The sequence below is a fragment of the Cetorhinus maximus genome, chromosome 17 (assembly GCF_964194155.1).
Source record: "Cetorhinus maximus chromosome 17, sCetMax3.hap1.1, whole genome shotgun sequence".
Taxonomy (NCBI): domain Eukaryota; kingdom Metazoa; phylum Chordata; class Chondrichthyes; order Lamniformes; family Cetorhinidae; genus Cetorhinus; species Cetorhinus maximus.
Window position 1 is genome coordinate 11,185,079 of NC_135895.1, and position 23,480 is coordinate 11,208,558.

At 44.8% G+C, this 23,480-nt stretch overlaps 1 protein-coding gene across 2 annotated transcripts in view; it reads left to right on the plus strand.

Annotated features, from left to right (window-relative positions):
• The first annotated feature begins 6,071 nt into the window (after positions 1-6,071).
• Positions 6,072-23,480, plus strand: part of adgrl4 (adhesion G protein-coupled receptor L4) — a 123,672-nt gene continuing 106,263 nt past the window's right edge. For both annotated transcript variants that reach the window (XM_078560695.1, XM_078560696.1), the window contains exons 1-2: positions 6,072-6,332; positions 17,762-17,935. In XM_078560695.1, the coding sequence (XP_078416821.1) occupies positions 6,311-6,332; positions 17,762-17,935 (196 nt within the window). In that variant the 5' untranslated portion in view covers positions 6,072-6,310. The remainder of the gene's footprint in view (positions 6,333-17,761; positions 17,936-23,480) is intronic.

The window sequence follows — 23,480 nt, forward strand, 5'->3', positions numbered from 1 at the left end:
TTAGATCATGGCTGATCTTTATATAAACTCAATTTAACTCTCTTCTTCAATATTTCTCAATAGCTGAATCCAACTTCCAATCCCAGGCGGGAAAATTTCAATTGACCCAGCATCCTCAGAGTTTTGAGAGAGCAAATTGCAGGAGATTCTCTGACTTCTATTGGTTAAATAAGAATGGAACCCAGCTGGGCAATGGAGGAGAGCCAATGGAGGAGGAGGGTGTAAGTCATCAGTACCAAAGGTGGCAAACAGGTCAAGAGGATGAAGAGGAATAGTTTACCACAGTCACAAAAATTGAGTTAAAAGCAAAATACTGCAGATGCTGGAAATCTGAAATAACAAAGGAAAATGCTGGAAAAACTTAGCCGGTCTGACAGCACCTGTAGAGAGAGAAACAGAGTTAACGTTTTGAGTCCATATGTGCTCAGAGCAGGAACTTGATCTGAGGATCTGAGGGGTTCAAGCATGAGGTTGCAGGAAAGTTGTCCACAGATCTGGAATGTGACCAGGGCCAGGGAGAGAAGTCATGGGCCCTGCTGCTTCACCTGTTTCCAAGCCCCTTATTCATTCCCCACCCCCCCCCACTTCTAATCCCACTTTAACCCTCCCCCTTAATCATGGTGTGATATTTTTCCCCTTTCAAGGTTCACCAATCAATTCAGCAAACAATCACAGAAAGGCCCTAGTAAAATGATGACACCCATTGTTGGCATCTGGTTACAAATATCATCCGATATATATGCAGCATGGGCCATTAATATTAAGAGAAGCAGCGATATAATGCAGTGTTAATTTGTGCGTACCCCATAGAAGTACAAATTTTACTTTGACAGCATCGTGCAATATTGTTAACTTGACAGGAAAATATCACATTAGATATGTATAACACTGTGCAGATGATAACACTGATTTCAGTGACTACCTCAGCCCTCATTAACATATTCCACACATTATGGGCAGAATATTGCCCTTGGTGGGCGTGTGGGCCCCACCAGCTCGGTGGCGGGCAGACAGCCGACCCCCATCACCGAAACGGGGCCGGCCGCCATTTTGAGTGGGCGGGCCAATTAAGGCCCGCCCAGCAGCCTGCCCGACGGGTAGTGCGATGTGCTTCCTGTTCCAGGGGGAAGGGATTCCCCATCTGTCAAAGTGCGCACTGCTCCCTGAGGCAAAGTGCTGTCTCAGGGGGAGCGCTGTCAGCCCAAAAAACTTTAAAAATAGAAAAATTAAAAAATTATTAACATGCCCCCCTCATGTGACAATGTCACACGAGATGGGACATGTTAATAAATATCACATAAAATGTATTAAAGTTTTTAAAAACGGACATGAAACCTCATCCCGCCAGTGGATGAGGTTTCATGTATTATCAGGAGCCCGCTGGGGCTCCTGGCCTCCCCGCCAGCCTTAAGGTTGGACGGGCAGACCTTTAACAATCTTAATTAGCCTGTCAATGGCCTTAATTGGCCTTTGACAGGTCGGTAGGCCCGCAGCTGATTTCGCTGTCCGCCCACCTTCTTAAAAATTTAAAGGGACCAGGATGACGTCGGGGGTTCCTCCATCCCGCGTCATTTTCACATTGGCGAGAGGGCCCCGCCCCCAAATCGCCGATGGGAAAATTCAGGCCTATATCATATGGACTCAGTGACAGTAAATTATTTTGGGGAAAGATTCAATAATTGCAACCCAGATAAACTGCCCAAGATCTTTTCCGTTCTGTAGAAGCAGAAGACTTTCTTCTGCCTCCATGCATGATATTATTCAATATAATTATTTCATACAAAGGCTGTAATTTGATTCTATTTTATCAGCAATCACACAAGGGCAGCAATATCAAACGTCTCCTCAACAACAAAGTGGAATGATTGAACAACATAGGTCTTCATTGTCACTCAGAAGCTTTGGAGCCCTCAGGTGTCTTTTTGCAACACAACTTTTAAGAGCTCTGAAGAAGAGTCATACGGACTCGAAATGTCAACTCTGTTTCTCTCTCCACAGATGTTGTCAGACCTGCTGAGTTCTTCCAACATTTTTTGTTTTTGTTACAACTTATAAGAGGCCAGAGGACAAAGAATAAATGGTTCACAATTGTATCTGGATTTTCTTGATCAGTAAGACTGAAGGCTTTGCTGATCGCTATTCTTGCTACAATATATTTTCAATATCTACAATGCAACACAAAAAACTCATAAACAGCTCCAAGATAGAGTGGGATAATAGCTAAGTAGACAAAAGGACAAGATTGAAGTCAATGGAAAAGACTCTTGAGAATCATGTGGAATATAAAGCAGGTTACTGATTCATTATGAGCCCATTACACACTCCTGTCCTGGCAATCCCACCCCACAAAGCCCGCTCACATGAAACTTCCACCAGCAACAAAATAAACAGAACCCCAGCCATGGAGTTCACGAGGGAGTGAGTGAGTGAGTGAGCGAGTGTGAGTGAGTGAGTGAGTGAGTGAGTGAGTGAGTGAGTGAGTGAGTGAGTGAGTGAGTGAATGAGCGAGTGAGTGAGTCAGTGTGTGGGTAAGCGGGTGGTTTGGTGGGTAAGTGTTTTTTTTTATTCGTCCATGAGTTGTGGGCATTGCTTGCTAGACCAGCATTTATTGCTCATTCCTTACTGCCCGTGAGAAGGTGGTGGTGAGCTGCCTTCTTGAACCACCGAAGTCCCTGTGGTGTAGGTACACCCACAGTGCTGTTAGGGAGGGAATTCCAGGATTTTGACCCAGCGACAGTGAAGGAACGGTGATATATTTCCAAGTCAGGATGGTGAGTGACTTGGGGGGGAACGTGCAGGTGGTGGTGTTGCCGTGTAACTGCTGCCCTTGTCCTTCTAGCTGGTAGAGATTGCAGCATGAAAATGCTGTGGAAGAAGCCTTGGTAAGTTGCTGCTGTGCATCTATAGATGGCACACACTGCTGCTACTGTGCATTGTTGGTGAAGGAAGTGAATGTTGAAGGTAGTGAATGGGGTGCCAATCAAGCAGGCTGCTTCATTCTGGATGGTGTCGAGCTTCTTGAGTGTTGTTGGAGCTGCACTCATCCAGGCAGAGAAGAGTATTCCACCCCACTCCTGACTTGTGCCTTGTAGATGGTGGACAGGCTGTTGGGAGTCAGGAGGTGGAATTTCCCGGCCCCTGTGTGCTGGGGACGGGGCGGGCAAATGCGGAGAGCCTTTCAAGTGTTCATTCATCCAGCTAGACCAGGAGATCCTGCCGGCGGGAGCGACCAGGAAATTATGGCCAGGCAGTGAATTACTCATCACAGGATTCTCAGCCTCTGACTTTCTCTTGTAGCCACAGTATTTATACGGCTAGTCCAGTTCAGTTTCTAGTCATTGGTAACCCCCAGGGTGCTGATAGTGGGTGGACATGGACTGCTTCAGTGTCTGAGGAGTCACTAATGGTGCTGAATATGCAATCATCAGTGACCTTCCTCACTTGTGACTTTATGATGGAAGGAAGGTCATTGATGAAGCAGCTGTAGGTGGTTGGACCTAGGACACTGCCCTGAGGAACTCCTGCAGTGATGTCCTGGAGCTGAGATGACTGACCTTCAACAACCACAACCATCTTCCTTTGTGCTAGGTATGACTCCAACCAGTGGAGAGTTTTCCCCCTGATTCCCATTGAATCCAGTTTTGCTAGGGCTCCTTGATGCCACACTCGATCAAATGCTGCCTTGACATCAAGGGCAGTCACTCTCACCTCACCTTGAGTTCAGCTCTTTGAACCAAGGCTGTAATGAAGTCAGGAGCCTAGTGGCCCTGGTGTCAGTGAGCAGGTTATTGCTGTGTAAATGCCGTTTGAAAGCACTGTTGAGACTCCTTCGATCACTTTGCTCATGATCGAGAGTAGACAGATGGGGTGGTAATTGGCTGCTTTGGAATTGTCTTGCTTTTTGTGGACAGGATATCCCTGGGCAATTTTCCACATTGCTGGGTAGATGCCAGAGTTGTAGCTGTACTGGAACAGGTTGGCTCAGGCAACAGCTAGTTCTGGGGCACAAGTCTTCAGTACTGTTTCCAGAATGTTGGCAGGGCCCATAGCCTTTGCAGTATCCAGTGCCTTCAGCCATTTCTTGAGGTGGAACGCATTGAATTGGCTGAAGACCGGCGTTCTGATGCTGGGGAATGCAGGAGCAGGCTGAGATGCATCATCCACTCGGCACTACCCGCTGAAAGTGGTTGCAAATGCTTCAGCCTTGCCTTTTGCACTGATGTGCTGGGCTCCCCCATCGTTGAGGATGGGGATATTTGTGGAGCCTCCCACTCCTGTTGGCTTTTTCATTGTCCACCACCATTCACGACTGGCAGGACTGCAGTGCTTATATCTGATCTGGATGGATGAGCGTTTGGAGGTGTGAGAGTGGGTGGTCAGGTTGGGCAGGAATAGTCTGGTCAGGGGCTGGGCAGTCAGGTTGGCGGAATGGGTAGGCAGGTTATGGGTGGGTGGTGAATAGTCAGGTTGGGGTGGTTGTGGGGTAAGGGGACAGGGAGCCAAGTTGGGAGTGGGTAGTCGGATCGGAAGTGTGGGCAGTTGGATTGGAGAGGGGTGTTTGAGTCATAGGGGTGGTCGGGTCAGGGTTGGGTAGTCAGCCTATGGCTGTGGCTATTGAGATGGGGGGTGGGTAGTCGGGCTGGGAGGTAGTTGGGTTGCTGGTGAGAGACGGGTTTTGGTGGGGGGTAGGTTGAAACGCAGTGTGTGGTTGGGTGAGTGGAGGTACGTGAGGGGGTGATGGGTTAGGTCCTACTGCCAATCACTGACCTACGCTAGAAATTAAACAGTGGGACGATACTCGGGTAAGGATCTAGGTAAGTTTTGCACATTTAGCCCAAGTCTCTGGCCCTGAGCTCAGTGTTGGAGACATTCTTGTCATAACCTTGCAGCGTAACTCAGTCCATCAGAAGCTGGACAATTACGATGCATGTGCGGGTGTCAGGACTTCCAATGGGTCCTAAAGCACAACAGCACCAACTTCTCAACATGAACCACAGTTGGTGTCAGAAGACCTAGCCCAATATTTCCAGGGGTCTCTAGATTTATAGCTAAATTTATAAGGGAAACCAGGCGTGTGTCAATATTTGCTGGAACCCCCCCTGGAATGGGTCAAGATTTACAAGGGATACCCTCCCCGAACATGCTTCAGTATTTACAGGTGCTCTCCAGAAGTGTGTCGCTATTTTCTGGGGAAATCCAGGAGCATTGAAATATTTACAGATAGTCCCTAGGAGTATGTCAATGCTTATAATAAGCTTGGACATAAACCTTGCCTGAGATATTTGACTACTCCAAGCACAGGCATCAATTTCTAACTGTTGAAATCCTTGGTCATTTGTCGGGCAGAATTTTTCGGCCAGCGGGCGGGCGCGTACCCGATCCAAACGGGAGTGAAATAGCGTCCGATGACGTCGGGTGAGCGTCCCGATGTCATCGTGCGCTCTCGTGGTTTTTCGGTCAGTGGGTGTGTGTGAGAAGCGGCAGCGCGTCCGCTGATAATTAAGAGCCCTATTAAGGCCTTTAATAAATTAATTAAATTGAGTTTTTCACTGCCCCATCCAACCGTTCGGTTGACAGGTGGGCGAATAGGCCAGGCAGCCTTTGCGTTTTTAACAAAGCCTCGACCAAGGGCGGGATGATGTTTCGAACAGCGATTAAAGAACCAATAAAAAGTTTTGAACCTCCTTTTTTTTTTAACAGGTCCCTCTTCATGTGACACAGTCGCATGTGGGGACACGATCTCCTTATTTTTGAAATCTTTATTTTGCAGGTTAAAAGTCTTCAGCTCCCTGAGGCAGTCCCGGTGCCTTGAGGGAGCTTTCCCTGAGCGCACCCCTGCGCATGCGCCCACTTCAGCACTCACGCTCCTCCCGCCCCCACCCCGGCAGCGTTGAGGCTCTTAGCGCGCCTCAATTGGCCGGCCAGCGAGAAATCGTGGTCTGAGCCCGATCGCGGGCGGCGGTCATTCTCACAGCCGTTCTCGGGCCCGCCCGCCCAACGAGGGGGAAAATCCTTCCCGTATAGCGTTTCACCGCCCTTATTGTTTTTAAATGTTATCTTCATTTCCTTTCCATGCTATTTGCTCATTTTGTTTTCCCTTACGAAGAGAGAGAGAGAAAAAAAACACACAGTGCTTTAGTCCATCCTGGTTATCGGGGAATGCGAAATCTGGGCAGGACGTGATGATCTCAGATCCTTAGTTCAGAAACAGGAAAGAAGTTTGTCAGGAAATTTGCTGCCTCGCAGTAAGGGAGCTGTGCCTCGAACATCCCAACTTCCATCACCGAGCAGGCTGAAGACTGCAGCCTCCATGAAATTCATTTTACTGTGCGGTAAGTGTGCAAACAGATCGTCTTTCTTTACAGAAAGGTCCTGGCGGCCGCTTCTAATGTGCATCGTTGCTTTTTGGGCAAGGAAATAGCGGAGAAAAGTAGATATGTAAGAGGAGAACTCTGCTCCTTTGTTTGGCACGCAGACTCATGCTAAATAAATGTTATATATGTTTTCATCGCTCCATCATTGGCAGGTATGCTTTCAGCTCCCTGGGCCCTAAACTCTGGAATTCCATCCCTCAACTCCTCCATCTCCTGCTCTCTATCTCCTCCTTTAAGGTGCTTCTTAAAATCTATCTCTTTGACCAAGCTTTTGGTCGTCTGTTCTGATATCTCCTTATGCCGAATTTTGTTGGCTAAAACTCCTGTGAACCACCTACGCTAAAGGTGCTAAATAAACACAAGTAGTTATTTCCATTGTTGCTGTCGTTTCTTAAAACCTTGTCATGGTTTGATTGAGTGTTAGGTTCTGTCCTTGCTCTGCAACTTAACTGTGGTGGAAAAAGTTACTGAAACTGCCTGAAGGGCAATAATTTCTTTTAACAATGGATTTTGCTGTGAGTTTGATACGTCAGTTAATGGCATGCTGCAAGTGAAGCTGATTTAATATTCGACTGATGAGTTAAACTAGAAGGCAAGCATGCAGAAGGGAGGCTTCCACTGGCTATTGACTGTTTGCTCCATTGTAAACAGTGGCAGGATTTTCTATATTTGCTATTGCAAATTGCTGGGGTTGTTCTCTTTACAAAAGAGGAGGTTAAAGGTAGGTTTAATAGATTTAAAATGGCGAGGAGTTTTGACAAAGTAAATAAAAAGAACTTGTTTTCCATTGGCAGGCATGCTGGTAAACAGAGAACACACATTTAAGGTACTCGGCAAAGAACGGTAGGGGACATGAGGACAATTGTTACATCAGAAAGCACAGCCTAAAAGTGGCAGCAGATTCAATGGCAATTTTCAAATTGGAATTGGATATATAATCGAGAAGGGAGAAACAATCACAGGACGATAGGGAATGAGCATTGATTAGCTGTTTATAAGATCCAGCACAGGCATGGTGGATCCCAATGGTTCCCTTTTTTTCCTGTATGATTCTCAGTAAGGTCATGAAGCACTTCTAGAAGCATGGTTTTACTGTTTTGCTGGAAAACAGAATTGCAGGAAATCCTCCCGTCATGTTTACAATGTCAGCAGTACACAGTGATTAAAGCAAACCTTCCCTCCCTGGTGACCCAACTTCCATGAGAAATAACAATCAAGATTGCTAGAATTAAATATCAAACGATTAGGTAATAAAACTGTAGATTTATCAGTTACAGTTGCATTTGCCTGCAAATTTGTGGTCAAGACGCTTCGAAAGCAATTCATTGTGCGAGGCACTTTGAGTATTTTTAGCGCGATGGAAGTGTTAAGTTAATGGGTGGGTTTGCTACATTTAGCTGATCAGCGCTGATCTGAGCGAGGGCTGCCACTGTCAGAAGTGCCACCTTTCCGACGAAATGGCCAATGTTTATCCGTCAGCCAGCATCACTAAAAAATATATTGAACAGCACCTGCTGAACAACCCCGAGTTTGCAAAAAAAAAATTACACTAACAGCCAATTTAAGATTGTCAGCCGGGCTCGAAATGTGGCCCAGTTATGCTTGCTAGAATCTACATATATTCCTACACAGGGACCTGTCCTCCGCAGGCAAAGGCAACATTTCCAGGGATTGCAACTTTTTTGAACTAAACATAAGCATGGGAAGGGGGGGGGTGTGGGGATGGGGGAACAATAGATCCCTGGTGCTTTCTTCATAGCTACACCTCAACCTGACTTGCCAGGCAATCAGCACCCTTTTCTCATGCAGTGTAAATTGCTGTTCCTTTGAAATTTGGCATTCTTGCATCTGTCCTGCTGAGTGCAAGACGAAAAGCTTCGACTGCATGTCTCTTCTTTCAGTAATACTAAAAAAACATATTATTTGATCGTTATGTCATTGCTGCTTGTGGGAGCTTGCTGTGTGTAAATTGTCTGTTTTCTAATTCAAAAAAACAATTCATTGGGATAAGGTCCTACACCAATGCAAGCTCGTCCTGCATATGGGCTCTTGCCTTATAGGTCTGTGCGAGGTGGACCTTTGGGTATTTGGGCCAACATTCAACTAATCCAAGGATACAGGCCCCAGCCGCATCACAGTGTGATAAGTGGCCCTCATCCTACTACTTTATTAGGCATAAGCCCATATGATACAACTCAGAACTGCATGGGTGATTGATGGCACACCAACAACAATTCTGCCACTGCTCAGTACTGTACACGTTTATATGCAAAGTTCGCAGAGCTGAATTTCCACACAGAGTCCCTGGCAATCCCGCATTTAGGCAGAAGAATGGTGCTATCCCTGGGGAAATTACCTCTCCCGGGGTTAATCATTCACTGAAGAATTTGGCAAGAAATCAGGAGAAACTCCATGGAAAGCCTACCTTACAGCAGTTTTATCGTGACTTTTGTAACATGGATTCCTGATACATAGTAAGCCCCACCTGCTTAAAGGAGCCACAGAAAAAATTGGCTTACTTGAAGGCAATCAGGAACAGGCTCTTCCTCTCTCTGCTTAAATGTGAGCATGAACCCATTTGTTGAGACTAAGTTAACACCTCATCAAAGAAGAAAACACTTGGATGCCTCAAAGCCCTCTCACTTCTGAGTTAAAAAGTTACACTTTGGTGTAGTACTGAGGAAGCGCTGCATCATCGAAGGTGCCAACTTTTGATGTGCTATTAAAGCGAGGTTCCATCTGCCCCCTCAGGTGGATGTAAAAGATTCCATGACACTATTTTGAAGAACAGGAGAGTTCTCCCCACTGTCCTGGCCAATATTTATTCTTCGGTCAGCAATACAGATTATCTGGTTAATATCAAACTGCAGTTTGTGGGAAATTACTGTGTGCAAACTGGCTGCTGTGATTCCTACATTCTAACAGTGCTTAATTAGCTGAAAAATGTGTTGGGGCATCCCAAGGGCGTGATTGGCACTATAGAAATGCAAGTTCTTTCTTACACACCTTGTTACATACACATGGTAACAAGGGAGACTCTTTAGAACAAATAAGAGATTTAGGCTTCAAATTGAAATTTTTAAAGATTTGGAAAGAAATTCATGAAAGTGATCCAGGCACATTGTTCAGTGTCCCAAAGGGTTTAAATCCCAATGGAGATGAATGAAAAATATGAGGGATCTCATAACAAGTGAGGATAGGCAGAATTTTGGAATGAGTTAGCAGGGAAGGACTTTGAAGTAGACAGTACTTAACAAACAATTCAAAATATTTCTGGAAAGCAAAAGGATTAAAGGATGTCATGATCAAGAGGGCTTGATCTACGGCGAAGGTGTTGGCTAGTTTGGACCTTCTTCCTGTTTTTATAAAACATTTCTGTTCCTGTACACTGGGTGTTCTCTATGATTTCAAAGGACATCTGTCTTCCTCATTGTCAGACTTTTATTTCTCTCAGCAGTTTTAAGTCGCTGTCCTGAATTCGTATCGCAACCACTGGGCTGGGCAAGGGCTCCTGGATTCCCTCCAACTCACAGCTAGGAATATGATGAGGAATGGGAAAAAAATAGACGGAAACAGATTTGAACACTGAGAACTGGGCTAGTTCTGGACTGTTCTCAATCCAGACAGCTCGATTGGAGAACAGTATTGGAGCTGAGTAAAGTACCAAGTTGGATCATTTGGTCAATGTTGAATGGTGTCCCTGGGACACTACAACTGGCTTCAGTGTTCCTATATGAGAAAAAATAGACTTGCATTTCTATAGCGCTATTTTTTTTTCCAAAAATATACATTATTCATAAAATATCTGAAAGAACATTACAAAACATTTCAAAATGGCCATCACAAGAAGTGCAATCATATTCAGGTTTCCCACATAGATCATGTCGCACCCTGAGGTGCTTCAATACAATCAAGGAACATTACAGACATTTCAAAATGGGTCATAACAGACAGCACTATTCAGGGCCACAGGACATCTCAAAGCACTTTACAGCCAATGAAGTGTAGTCAATCTGTGCGCACAGCAAGCTCCCACAAACATCACTGTGATAGTGACCAGATCATCTGCATTTTTTGGTGGTGTTTGAAGAATAAATATTGGCTAGGGTGATGTGGAGACCTGCCCAATTCTTCAAAATACTGCCATGGAATCTCTTTCATTCATCTGGGTGGACAGATGGCACCTTAGTTTTAGCATCTCATCTGAAGGACAGCACTTCTTATAGGGCAACGCTCCCTCAGTATATAGGTTTCAGTCCAGACTTTTACACTCAAGGTTTAGAGTGGGACCAGAGCCTTGGGAATCAAAGGGCAGAGTACTGCCAACTGAGCCACAGACAAAACACTGAAAACTCAGCTTCCTGATTGTGCCACCTCCTCTGTTGGAAATGTGTAGCCAGCCTCACCTGTTTGATGGGGAAACTGAAGGGATTAGATTGTCTGCCCATTATATGCCTCATTCGTTTTACATTCCTTTGACTTCTTTTGAAATTTGTGGGTGCAGATGTTGAATGAGTTGAGGATAGCTTTCTTTTTTAAAAATCATTTACTGCATGTGGCCATTGCTGGCTGGGCCAGCATTTATTGCCCATTCCTAATTGCCCTGAGAAGGTGGTGGTGAGCTGCTTTCTTGAACCGCTGCAGTCCATGTGGTGTAGGTACACCCACAGTGTTGTTAGGGGGGGAGTTCCAGGACTTTGTCCCACCGACAGTGAAGGAAAGGTGATATATTTTCAATTCAGGGTGGTGAGTGACAGGGGAACTTCCAGGTGGTGGTGTTTCCATGTATCTGCTGCCCTTGTCCTTCTAGATGGTAGTGGTTGTGGGTTTGGAAGGTGCTGCCTAAGGAGCCTTGGTGAATTCCTGCAGTGCATCTTGTAGATGGTACACACTGCTGCTACTGTGCTTCGGTGGTGGAGGAGTGAATGTTTGTGGATGTGGTGCCAATCAAGTGGGCTGCTTTATCCTGGACAGTGTCAAGCTTCTTGAGTGTTGTGGGAGCTGCACTCATCCAGGCAAGCGGAGAGCATTCCATCACGCTCCTGACCTATGCCTTGTAGATGGTGGACAAGCTTTGGGGAGTCAGGAGATGAGTTACTCACTGCAGGATTCTTAACCCCTGAACTGCTCTTGTAGCCACAGTATTTATATGGCTGGTCCAGTTCAGTTTCTGGTCAATGGTAACCCCCAGGATGTTGATGGTGGGGGATTTAGCAATGGTAATGCCATTGAACGTCAAGGGACGATAGTTAGATTCTCTCTTGCTGGAGATGGTCATTGCCTGACACTTGTGTGGCATAAATGTTACTTGCCACTTGTCAGCCCAAGCCTGGATATTGTCCAGGTTTTTCTGCATTTGTACATGGACTGCTTCAAGATGGAGGAATAAATAAAAATGCTCATCCAGGTAGCACCTCATTGTGTTCTGTTGAATGTCAGTCGCTTCATGTGTGAATTGCTTTTGGACTGCAATGACTGCTTTATGTCATCAAACACGGCAATTCTGTATCAGCAATATGTCCTGCAAGCAACAGATTGGTTATAATCGTTCAAAATGTTCAAGAATAGTTCATCTGGTTTTTTTCCTGATAATGTTGTTTAAGAGTGAATGTTGACTAGGTCATCAGTGAACTCCCTGCTTCTTGTTAGACTTGTAGAGAGCCTTGGTTAGACCGCACCTAGGGCACTGTGCACAGTTTAGGTCTCAATATTACAAAAAGGATGTGAGGCTTTGATGAAAGTGCAAGAATTATATCATAGCTGAGAAGTTATAACTATCAGAAAAGGCTGAACACACTGGGGCTCTTTTCTCTTTTCTCTAGAGCATGGAAGTTAAGGTAGATACTTCCACTTGTAAGGAGCCCAAAGCTATGGGACAAAAACATAAGATGGTCATAAATAAACCCAATAAAGAATTCAGTAGCGACTTCTTTATCCAGAGAATGATTAAATGTGGACCTTGCTGCCATGTGGAATTGCTGTGGTAAATAGTCAAGATGCATTTAAGGGGAAGCTAGAAAAGTACATGCTTTGGTCAGTGATCAGGGAGAGGAGGGTGTGGCTGCAATTGAGGCAGGTAAGGGGATTGAGGAAGTAGAAGTGGAGGAACCTCAACCCTTGCAATCACCCAACAGGTTTGAGGCGCTTGCAGTCTGTACGGACGAGACTGGGGACTGCAGGGGTGGATGAGCAAACTGACCATGGCATCAGGGTACAGAAAGCCATTCAAGCTGGGAGAGCTAACAGGAATACAATCGTAGTAGGCAACAGTATATTGAGGGGGTTAGGCACAGATTTCTGCAGCTGAGAGCGAGAGACCAGAAGGCTGTGTTGCCTGCCCAGTGCCAAGGTTTGGGACACCTGCTCTGGGCTGCGGACAAACTTGCAGTGGGCGGGGGACGATCCAGTGGCCGTGGTCCACCTAGGTAACAACAACCTAGATAGGACTAGGAAGGAGATTCTGCTTAGAGAGCATGAGAAACTAGGGGCTAAATTAAAAAGCAGAACCTTAAAGGTAATTAACTCTGAGCCATGAGCAAATTGGTGTAGGGTAAATAAGATTAGAGAGTTAAATATGTAGCTCAAAGATTGGTGTGGGTGATAAAAGCAAAAAACTGCAGATGCTGGAAATCCAAAACAAAAATAAAAATAAAAATGCCTGGAAAAACTCAGCAGGTCAGGCAGCATCTGCGGAGAGGAACACAGTTAACGTTTTCGAGTTCGTATGACTCTTCAATTGGTGTGGGTGAAATGGGTTTCAATTCATGGGGCTCTGACATCAGTACTGGGGAAAGTGGGAGCTATACCATTGGAATGGTCTGTAAACTGCAACTGTGCTGGTACCAGTGTTCTGGAAAGCCTTGTAACTAGAGCATTGGAGAGGGCTTTAAACTAAATAGGGGAATTGAGGGAAGATGTGAGAAACTAAAGAGACAGGAGATGTTAAGAGGGCAGGGTTTCAATAAAGGAAATGGTTATCAGAACGTGTCAGGAAGGAACAGAGTGTACAAACATAAGAGTGCGCCCGCAGTTAAGGCTAGAGATTACGAAAATAATAAAACAGAATTAAAGGCACTCCATCTGAATACACGCAGTATTCACAACAAGGGAGATGAATTGATGGCACAAATAGATGTAAACAGATATGACCTTATTACCATTACAGAGATGTGGCTGCAGGGTGACCAAGGCTGGGAGATGAAAGTTCATGAGTATTCCGCATTTAGGAAGGATAGACAAAAAGAAAAAGGATGCAGTGTCACACTGTTAATAAAGAATGAGATCAGTATGTTAGTGAGAGAGGATCGTATATCAGAAGATGAATATGTAGAATCAGTTTGGGTGGAGCTAAGAAACAGCAAGGGGCGGCAAACTTTGGTAGTTGTTCATAGACACCAAATAGTAATGGTAATGTATAAATCAGGAAATTAGAAGTGCATGTAACAAGGGTAACACCGTGATCATGGAGAACTTCAACCTACAGATAGACTGGATAAACCTAATTAGCATAAATGCTGAGGAGAATGAATTCCTGGAATGTATACAAGATGGTTTTCTAGAAAAATATGTTGAGGAACAAACTAGAGATTGGGCTATTTGGATCTAGTATTGTGCAATGAGAAAGGGCTAATTAATATTCTCATTGTAAAGGAGCCTTTAGGGAAGAGTGACCATAATATGTGCGAAATTTCATGAAGTTTGAAAGTGATTTGGTTCAATCTGAAACTAGGGCCTTTAATCTAAACAAAGGAAACTACAAAGGTATGAGGGGCAAATTGGCTGAGGTAGATTGGGGAACTACGTTAAAATGTATAATGGTGGACAGGCAATGGCTGCTATTTAAAAAATTGAAACATGGTTTGCAACAAATTTACATTCCTTTAAGGCACAAAAAGCCAACAAGAAAAGTGATCCAACCATGGCTAACAAGAGAAGTTCCAAGCTTCTATTATATCGATGGAAGAGGCGTATAAAGTTGCCAAAAAAGTAATAAGCCTGGGGATTTGGAACATTTTAAAATACAGCAAAGGAGAAACAAGAAATTGATAAAGAAAGAAAAAATAGAATATGAAAGTAAATTATCAAGGAGCATAAAAATGGACTATAAAAGCTTCTACAGGTATATAAAAAGAATAAGGTTAGTAAAGACAAATGTGGGTCCATTACAGGCAGAAAATCGAGAATTTATAATGGGTAATAAGGAAGTGACAGAGAAACTAAACAAATACTTTGTGTCTGTCTTCACAGAGGAAGATACAGAAAACCTCCCTGAAATATTGAGGAGCCAAGGACCTAGTGAGATTGAGGACCTGAAAGAAATTAGTATTTGTAAAAAAAAGTAGTGCTGAATAAATTAATGGGATTAAGAATTGATAAATCCCCTGGACCTGATGATGTACACCCCACAGTGTTGAAAGAGGTAGCTGTCGAGATATTGGATGCATTGGTGATCATCTTTCAAAAGCCTATAGATTCTGGAACAGTGCCTGTGGATCAAAATATAACCCCGCTGTTTAAGGAAAAAAGGAGAGAGAAAACAAGCCTGTTAACTTAACATAATTGATTGGGAAAATGCTAAATTTGTTCTAAAGGATGTGATAACTAGGCACTTAGAAAATAATGGTAGGATTGGCAGAGACAACATGGATTTATGAAAGGGAAATCATGTTTGACAAACCTGTTGGAAAGTCTTGAGGATGTTACTCGCAGGATGGATAAGGGTGTATTTGGATTTTCAGAAGGCTTTCAATACGGTCCCACACGAAATTGGTAAGCAAAATTAAAGCATGTGGGCTTATGGGTCATATGCTGGCATGGATTGAGGATTGATTAATGGACAGTAAACAGACAGTAGGGATAAATGGATCATTCACAGACTGGCAGGCTGTGACTCTTGGGGAATCACAAGGATCAGTGCTTGGGCCACAGCCGTTCACAACCTATATAAATGATTTGGATGCGGGGAGCAGATGCAATATTTCCAAGTTGTTAATGACACAAAACTTGGTGGGAATGTGAGTTGTGAGGAGGACACAAAGAGGCTTCAAAAGGATTTAGACAGGCTAAGAGGGTGGGCAAGAAAAATGCAGATGGAATATAATGTGGCAAAATATGAAGCTATCCACTTGGGTTCAGAAAAACAGAAATGCAGAGTATTTTTTAAATGGGGCGAGATTGGGAAATGTTAATGTACAAAGAACCTGGGTGTTCTTGTTCAAGGTCACTAAAAACTAACATGCAGGAGCAGCAAGCAATTAGGAAGGCAAATGATATGTTAGCTTTTATTGGAAGGGGACTTGAGTGCAGGAGTAAGGAAGCCTTGCTACAGTTTATAGAGCTTTAGTGACACCACACCTGGATTATTGTGTGCAGTTTTGGTCTCCAGGAAGGACATACTGACCAACCCACCCTGGGATGGCTGGATTATCCCATTAGAGGAGACTGGGCCTGCATTCTCTAGAGTTTAGAAGGATGAGAGTTGACCTCACTGAAGTGTACAAGTTTCTTACAGGGCTCAACAGGGTAGATGCAAGAAGGATGTATCTACTGGTTGGGGATCTAGAACCAGTGGACACAGTCTCAGAATAAGGGGTAGGCCATTTAGGACCAAGATTAGGAGGAATTTCTTCACTCAGAGGGTGGTGCATCTTTGGAATTCTCTACTTCAGAAGGCTGTGGAAGCACAGTCATTGGGCAAAATTTTGCCCTTGGTGGGCGTGCAGACCCCACAAGCTCGGCGGCGGGCGGACAGCCGACCCCCGCCACCGAAACGGGGCCGGCCGCCATTTTGTGTGGGCGGGCCAATTAAGGCCCACCCAGCGGCCTGCCCGACGGGAAGCGCTATGCACCTCCTGTGCGGGGAGGGAAGGGAATCCCCAGCTGTCAAAGTGCGCTCTTTCACTTATGGGCACGAAAGAGCACACTACTCCCTGAGACAAAGTGCTGTCTCAGGGAGATTACTGACAGTGTACAAAAGTTAAAAAATAGGGAAATAAAAATATTATTAACATGTCCCCCTCATGTGACAATGTCACATGAGATGGGACATGTTAATAAATATCACATTACATTTATTAAAGTTTTTAAAAAGGAACATGAAACCTCATCCCGCCAGTGGATAAGGTTTCATGTTTTTTCTATTGCCCGCTGGGGCTCCTGGCCCCCCCCCCCGCCAGCCTTAAGGTTGGACGGGCAGGGCCTTTGATTACTTTAACCAGCCTGTCAATGGCCTCAATTGAGCTGATTTCGCTGTCCGCCCGCCTTCCTAAAAATTTAAAGGGACCAGGATGACGTCGGGTGTTCCTCCCAACATCATCCCGCGTCATTTTCCCGTCGGCGAGCGGGCTCTGCCCCCAAATCACCGACGGGAAAATCCTGGCCATTAGGTATGTTCAAAGCAAAGATCGATAGACTTCTAGATACCAATGACATCAAGCGATATGGAGATAGTGTGGGAAGATGGCATCGAGGATAAGATCAGCGATGATCTAATTGAATGGCAGAGCAGGCATGAGGGAACGAATGGTGTACTCCTGCTTCTATGTTCCTATGAGGGAGAAAGGAAGAGAAGGTCATGTTGATAGAGTTAGATAAAGTAGGGTGGGAGAAGGCTCATGTGTCATGAGCTGGCATAGACCAGTTGGGCAGAATGGCCTGTTTCTGTCCTGTAAAATCTATGTAATTATATGTATTGTAATTCATCTTCAGACAATGCTATGAGATGATTAACATGTACCAAACCAGACTAACAGGAGTTTAGTTTAAAACCTCTTCTAAAGATGGCAGTGCCAACAATCGAGGGGCTCTTCCAGGATTGCCCTCAGTCTAGATCCTGAGTGTGTTCCTGCTGTAGACCTTGAACTTTAAAACCCTGTAATTCCCAGAAATAAGAATATCACCAACTGAGCCAAGCTGAGGTGACAAAAGGTATGGATAAATGTTTCAGTGATGGGGAAGGGGTAAGGTCAAAGGGTTATGAAGAGAAATTCCCTTACACCGGGAGTTGTGATGATCTGGGATGCAGTGCCTGAAAGCGTGGCGGACTCCAATTCAATATCCACTTTCAGAAAGGAATTTGATACATACTTGAACAGGAAAATATATTGCAGGGCTCTGGAGAGAGCAAACTCTTTCAACGTGCCAGCGCAGGCGAGAATGGGCCGAGTGGTCTCCTAATGAGCGATATGATTCTAACCGGTAAACAGAATTCTAGTGGATCTTCAAGCGAGAGCATAGAAATGTATATTTTCCCATGTTTCCTTTGTTCGCTATGCTTCAAGAATCTATTGGGTGACTCTATCGCCATGTTTAGACCCGTTGATTTTGACTTTTTGATGTTTTGACTTTGTGCCCTTTGTCCAATTATGTTTTCGCCTTTCAAATTCCAGTGTGGCTGTCCAGTATGCTGGATCTCTGCTCCCTCTCGCTAAGCTCCGGCACTGACAGTAACAAAGACTGCAGCAATGAGTGCAACGCAAACGCCACCTGCACAGTGATAGGCGGGAAACTCGGGTGCTACTGCAACGCAGGCTTCACAGGCGATGGAGTACGGCACTGTGAAGGTAGGAAAACAACGTCTAAGAAAACGCAATTGGACAGAGATTCAGATACTCGTGAACAATAGGGCTGGTGAGGTGGATGATAATGGGTTCTTTGCCTCAGCCCAGTGTATTCCGAGTGTTTTTGTAACGTGGAGGGTGCTGTTGTACCTAGATCCTATTAGACTGTTCCTTTTTTTTATTTTGTGGAATGTGGGCATCACGGACAAGGCCAGCATTTGTCACCCCATCCCTAATCGCCCTGCAACTGAACGGCTCGCTCGGCCATTTCAGAGGACGGTTTAGCGTCAACCACATTGCTGTGGGTCTGGAGTCACAGGTAGACCAGACCAGCTAAGGATGGCAGATTTCCTTCCCTAAAGGATATTAGTGAACTAGATAGGTTTTTACAACAATCAATGGTAGTTTTATGATCACCATTACTGAGATTAGCTTTCAATTCCAGATTTTATTAATTGAATTTAAATTCCACCAGCTGCCGTGGTGGGATTTGAACCCATGTCCCCCAGACAATTAGCCTGGGTCTCTGGATTACAACAATATGAATGTTGACAGTCCAGGGGGCACTTAATTTAAGAAGGCCCCTGAATTGGATCCTCACCCACCAAGAAAAATCAGGGAGGGGGAATAGGGGTTAAGACCTTCACAGCTTCACCCCTTTCCGTCTCTCGAAACTTCTCCATCTCCACAATGCTCCAAGAACTCTGCATTCCCGCAGTTCTCGCCTCTTGTACACCCACCAGTTCTCACTTGCCCCTTTTTTTGTAGCCCTGCCATCAATTAAGCACAGTATTGCGCTCCCTAAACCTTTCCATCTCTCCCCTTCTCTCACCTCCTTTAAGAAGCTCCAAGTTCATTTGACTGATTCCTAGAATGAGGGGGTTGCCTTATGAGGAAAGGTTGAGCAGGTTGGGCCTATACTCATTGGAGTTTAGGTGATCTTATTGAAATGTGTAAGACCCTGAGGGGACTTGACGGGCTGGATGCTGAGGGAATCTTTTTCTTTATTGGGTAACCTAAAAACTAGGGAACACAGTTTAAAAATTAGGGGTCCCTCATTTAAGACTGAGATGAGGAGAATTTTTTTCTCGCAGAGGGTCCTTAGTCTCTGGAATTGCCTACAGAGCATTGGAGGCTGGGCCATTGAATATATTCAAGGCCGAGTCAGATAGATTTTTGATTAACAAGGAAGTCAAGGGTTATGGTGGGCAGACAGGAAAGTGGAGTTAAGGCTACAGTCAGATCAGCCATGATCTTATCGAATGACTGAGCAGGCTCGAGGGGCCAAATGGCCTACTTATGCTCCTAATTCTTGTGTTCTTGTGTACTTACCCCTTTGGCCAAGCTTTTTGTGTTCTCTCATAATGTTTTATTTCAACCAGTGTCATTTTTGTTTTGCTAACAATGCTCCTAGAATGCATCTTGAGAGGTTTTACTGCTTTAAAGGTGCTATATAAATGAAAGTTATTGTTGATAGGCAAATGTGGGGAACAAAGGAAAGAAAATCGGGAATTGCAGAGAGATTTCTTCAGATGGGTAGTGGGATAGTTTGACAATGGGCAAATGGTGATGGTCCCAGCCTCCCTTTCCTGTACCTGCACCATCGCCTCGAGGGTCAACCAAAAATCTATCCTCAACCCTTTCTTCTTCATCATCGTCAGGCACAGGGTCAACTCCATTTGAAAACTGCCAGCTCCAAATTTCCACTAATCCTCAAGGCCTTACAGCTACCCCCGCACTGTTAGAGTGCCCTATGTCAGATCCCAGATAGGTCACCACTTCCTTCACCTCAGCATCAAGAAGATCTCAGTTCCCAGTGCAAAACCCAATCTCTTGACAGTGATTCCTTGACTTCTCAAACTGAGCGAACTGTGTACAATCTTGGTGCCCTGTTCAACCTAGAAATGACCTTTAAATCCTACATTCTCTCCATCACTCACTTCTGGCCCTAGACCAGCCCTTCTGCCACAGAAACCCTGATTTATGTCTTTGTCACCTCCAGGCTCAAGTACTTTAATGAGCTCCTCGCTGGATGTGTTTTGTCCACACTCCCTAAACTCCAAGTTGCCCAAAATGCAGCTGCTTATATCTTGTCGCACTCTAAGCCCATCACTCTTGAACCTATACTGGCTCTCTCTCCTTCAATGTATTCATTTGAAACCCTCATTGTTACCTTCAATCCCTCCAGGCGTTCTCTCAACCTTACCTCTGCAATCTCCTCCGAATTTACAAACTGCCACACCCTTCAGTCTTCCAGCTCTGACCTCCTGTTGTATCCGCCTTTCTTCAGACCAGTATTATGCTTCCAGCACTCTAGTGTACAATCTAGAATTATCTGTAATTTACAGCACAGAAAGAGGCCATTCAGCTGAGCTAATCCATGCTGGTGTTTATGCACCACAGGAGCCTCCTCCCACTCTCATTTACTTTATCTGTCCCAGTGATGTATCCTCAGTTCCTTTTCCCTCATCTCGTTTATCTAGCTTCTCCTTAAATGCATCAGTTATTCCCCTCAACTGCTCCTTGTGGTAGAAAGTTCCACATTCTCACCACTCCCTGACTAAAGAGGTTTCTCATAAATTCCTGATTGGATTTAAGAGTGACTACATATATTTTTAGCCCTTTGTTCTCTGGTTCTATTCACAAGTGGAAAACAAGGATGAGAATTTTAAAATTGAAGCATTGCTCGAATGGAGATGAGGGACTTTTGTTATGTGGAGAGACTGGGAGAGCAGGGGATGGAACTCTTTAGAGCAGTGAAGGTTCAGAAGAGAATTGACAGAGGTGTTCAAATCATGAATGGTTTTGATAGAATGAATAAGGTGAAAATGTTTCCAATGACAGGAGTGTCGGTAACCAAAGGGCACAGGTTTAAGGAGAAAGCAAAAACAAAAACAAAAATAGCTGGAAAAACTCAGCAGGTCTGACAGCATCTGACAAGATACACCAGGAGATAGAAAAGGTGTGTAAGAAAGGCAAGGTTACAGTGATCATGGGGGATTTCAATATGCAGGTAGACTGGGAAAATCAGGTTGGTAGTGGATCCCAAGAAAAGGAATTTGTGGAATATTTACGAGATGGCTTTTTGGAGCAGCTTGTGGTGGAGCCCAAGAGGGAACAGGCAATTCTAGATTTAGTGATGTGTAATGAGGCAGATTTGATAAGGGAGCTTAAGGTGAAGGAACCCTTAGTAGGAAGTGACCATAATTTGATAGAATTTACCCTGCAATTTGAGGGGAAAAAGCTGGAATCAGATGTAACAGTATTACAGTTGAATAAAGGCAACTACAGAGGCATGAGGGAGGGGCTGGCCAGAATTGACTGGGAGATCAGCCTAGCAGGAAAGATAGTGGAACAGCAATGGCAGGGGATTCTGGGAGTAATTTGGGAGACACAGCAAAAATTCATCCCTAGGAAGAAGAAGCATACTAAAGAGAGGTCGAGGCAACCATGGCTAACAAGGGAAATCAGGGACAGCATAAAAGCTAAAGAGAAAGCATACAATGCGACGAAGAGCAGTGGGAAACCAGGGTATTGGGAAGCCTACAAAGACCAACAGAGGACAACTAAAAAAGAAATAAGGAGGGAAAAGATTAAATATGAGGGTAAACTAGCCAGTAATATAAAAGAAGATTGCAAGAGTTTTTTTAGATATATAAAGGGTAAGAGAGAGGCAAAAGTGGACATTGGGCTGCTTGAAAATGACGCTGGAGAAGTAGTAATGGGGAACAAAGAAATGGCGGAGGAACTGAATAGGCACTTTGCGTCAGTCTTCACGGTGGAAGACACGAGTAACATCCCCAAAGTTCAAGAGAGTCGGGGGGCAGAGGTGAGTATGGTGGCCATTGCCAAGGAGAAGGTGCTAGGAAAACTGAAAGGTCTGAAAGTGGATAAATCACCTGGACCAGAGTTCTGAAGGAGATAGCTGAAGAGATAGTGGAGGCGTTAGTGGTGATCTTTCAGGAATCACTTGAGTCAGGGAGGGTCCCAGAGGACTTGAAAATCGCTAACGTAACCCCTCTGTTTAAGAAGGGAGTGAGGCAAAAGACAGGAAATTACAGGCCGATTAGCCTGACCTCGGTCATTGGTAAGATTTTAGAGTCCATTATTAAGGATGAGATTTCAGAATACTTGGAAGTGCATTGTAAAATAGGGCAAAGTCAGCATGGTTTCATGAAGGGGAGGTCATGTCTGACAAATTTGTTAGAATTCTTTGAGGAGGTAATGAGTAGGTTAGACAAAGGAGAGCCAATGGATGTTATCTACTTGGACTTCCAGAAGGCCTTTGACAAGGTGCCGCAGAGGAGGCTGCTCAGTAAGATAAGAGCCCATGGTGTTAGAGGCAAGGTACTAGCTTGGATTGAAGATTGGCTGTCTGGCAGGAGGCAGAGAGTGGGGATAAGGGGGTCCTTCTCAGGATGGCGGCCGGTGACTAGTAGAGTTCCGCAGGGGTCAGTGTTGGGACCACAACTTTTCACTTTATACATTAATGATCTAGATGAAGGAACTGAGGGCATTCTGGCTAAGTTTGCAGATGATACAAAGATAGGTGGAGGAACAGGTAGTATTGAGGAGGCTGGGAGGCTGCAGAAGGATTTGGACAGGTTAGGAGAATGGGCAAAGAAGTGGCAGATGGAATACAACATGGGGAAGTGTGAGGTCATGAGGAAGAATAGAGGCATAGACTATTTTCTAAATGGGGAGAGAATTCAGAAATCTGGAGTGCAAAGGGACTTGGGAGTCCTAGTCCAGGATTCTCTTAAGGTTAACTTGCAGGTTGAGTCAGTAGTTAGGAAGGCAAATGCAATGTTGGCATTTATTTCGGAGGACTAGAATATAAAAGCAGGGATGTGCTGCTGAGGCTTTATAAGGCTCTGGTCAGACCACATTTAGAATATTGTGAGCAATTTCGGGCCCCGTATCTCAGGAAGGATGTTCTGGCCCTGGAGAGGGTCCAGAGGAGGTTCACGAGAACGATCCCAGGAATGAAAGGCTTAACATATGAGGAACGTTTGAGGACTCTGGGTCTATACTCAATGGAGTTTAGAAGGATGAGGGGCGTTCTGATTGAAACTTACTGAATACTGAAAGGCCTGGATAGAGTGGAGGTGGGGAAGATGTTTCTATTAGTAGGAGAGACTGGGACCCGAGGGCACAGTCTCAGAGTAAAGGGAAGACCTTTTAGAACAGAGATGAGGAGAAACTTATTTAGCCAGAGAGTGGTGAATCTATGGAATTCATTGCCACAGAAGGCTGTGGAGGCCAGGTCATTGAGTGTATTTAAGACCGAGATAGATCAGTTCTTGATTGGTAAGGGGATCAAAGGTTATGGGGAGAAGGTGGGAGAATGGGGTTGAGAAACTTATCAGCCATGATTGAATGGCCGAGCAAACTCGATGGGCCGTATGGCCTTATTTCCGCTCCTATGTCTTATGGTCTTATGTTCATCTGCGGAGAGGAACACAGTTGACATTTCGCGTCCGTATGACTCTTCCTCAGAGCTAAGGAAATAGAGAAATGAGGTGAAATATAAGCTGGTAAAGTGGGG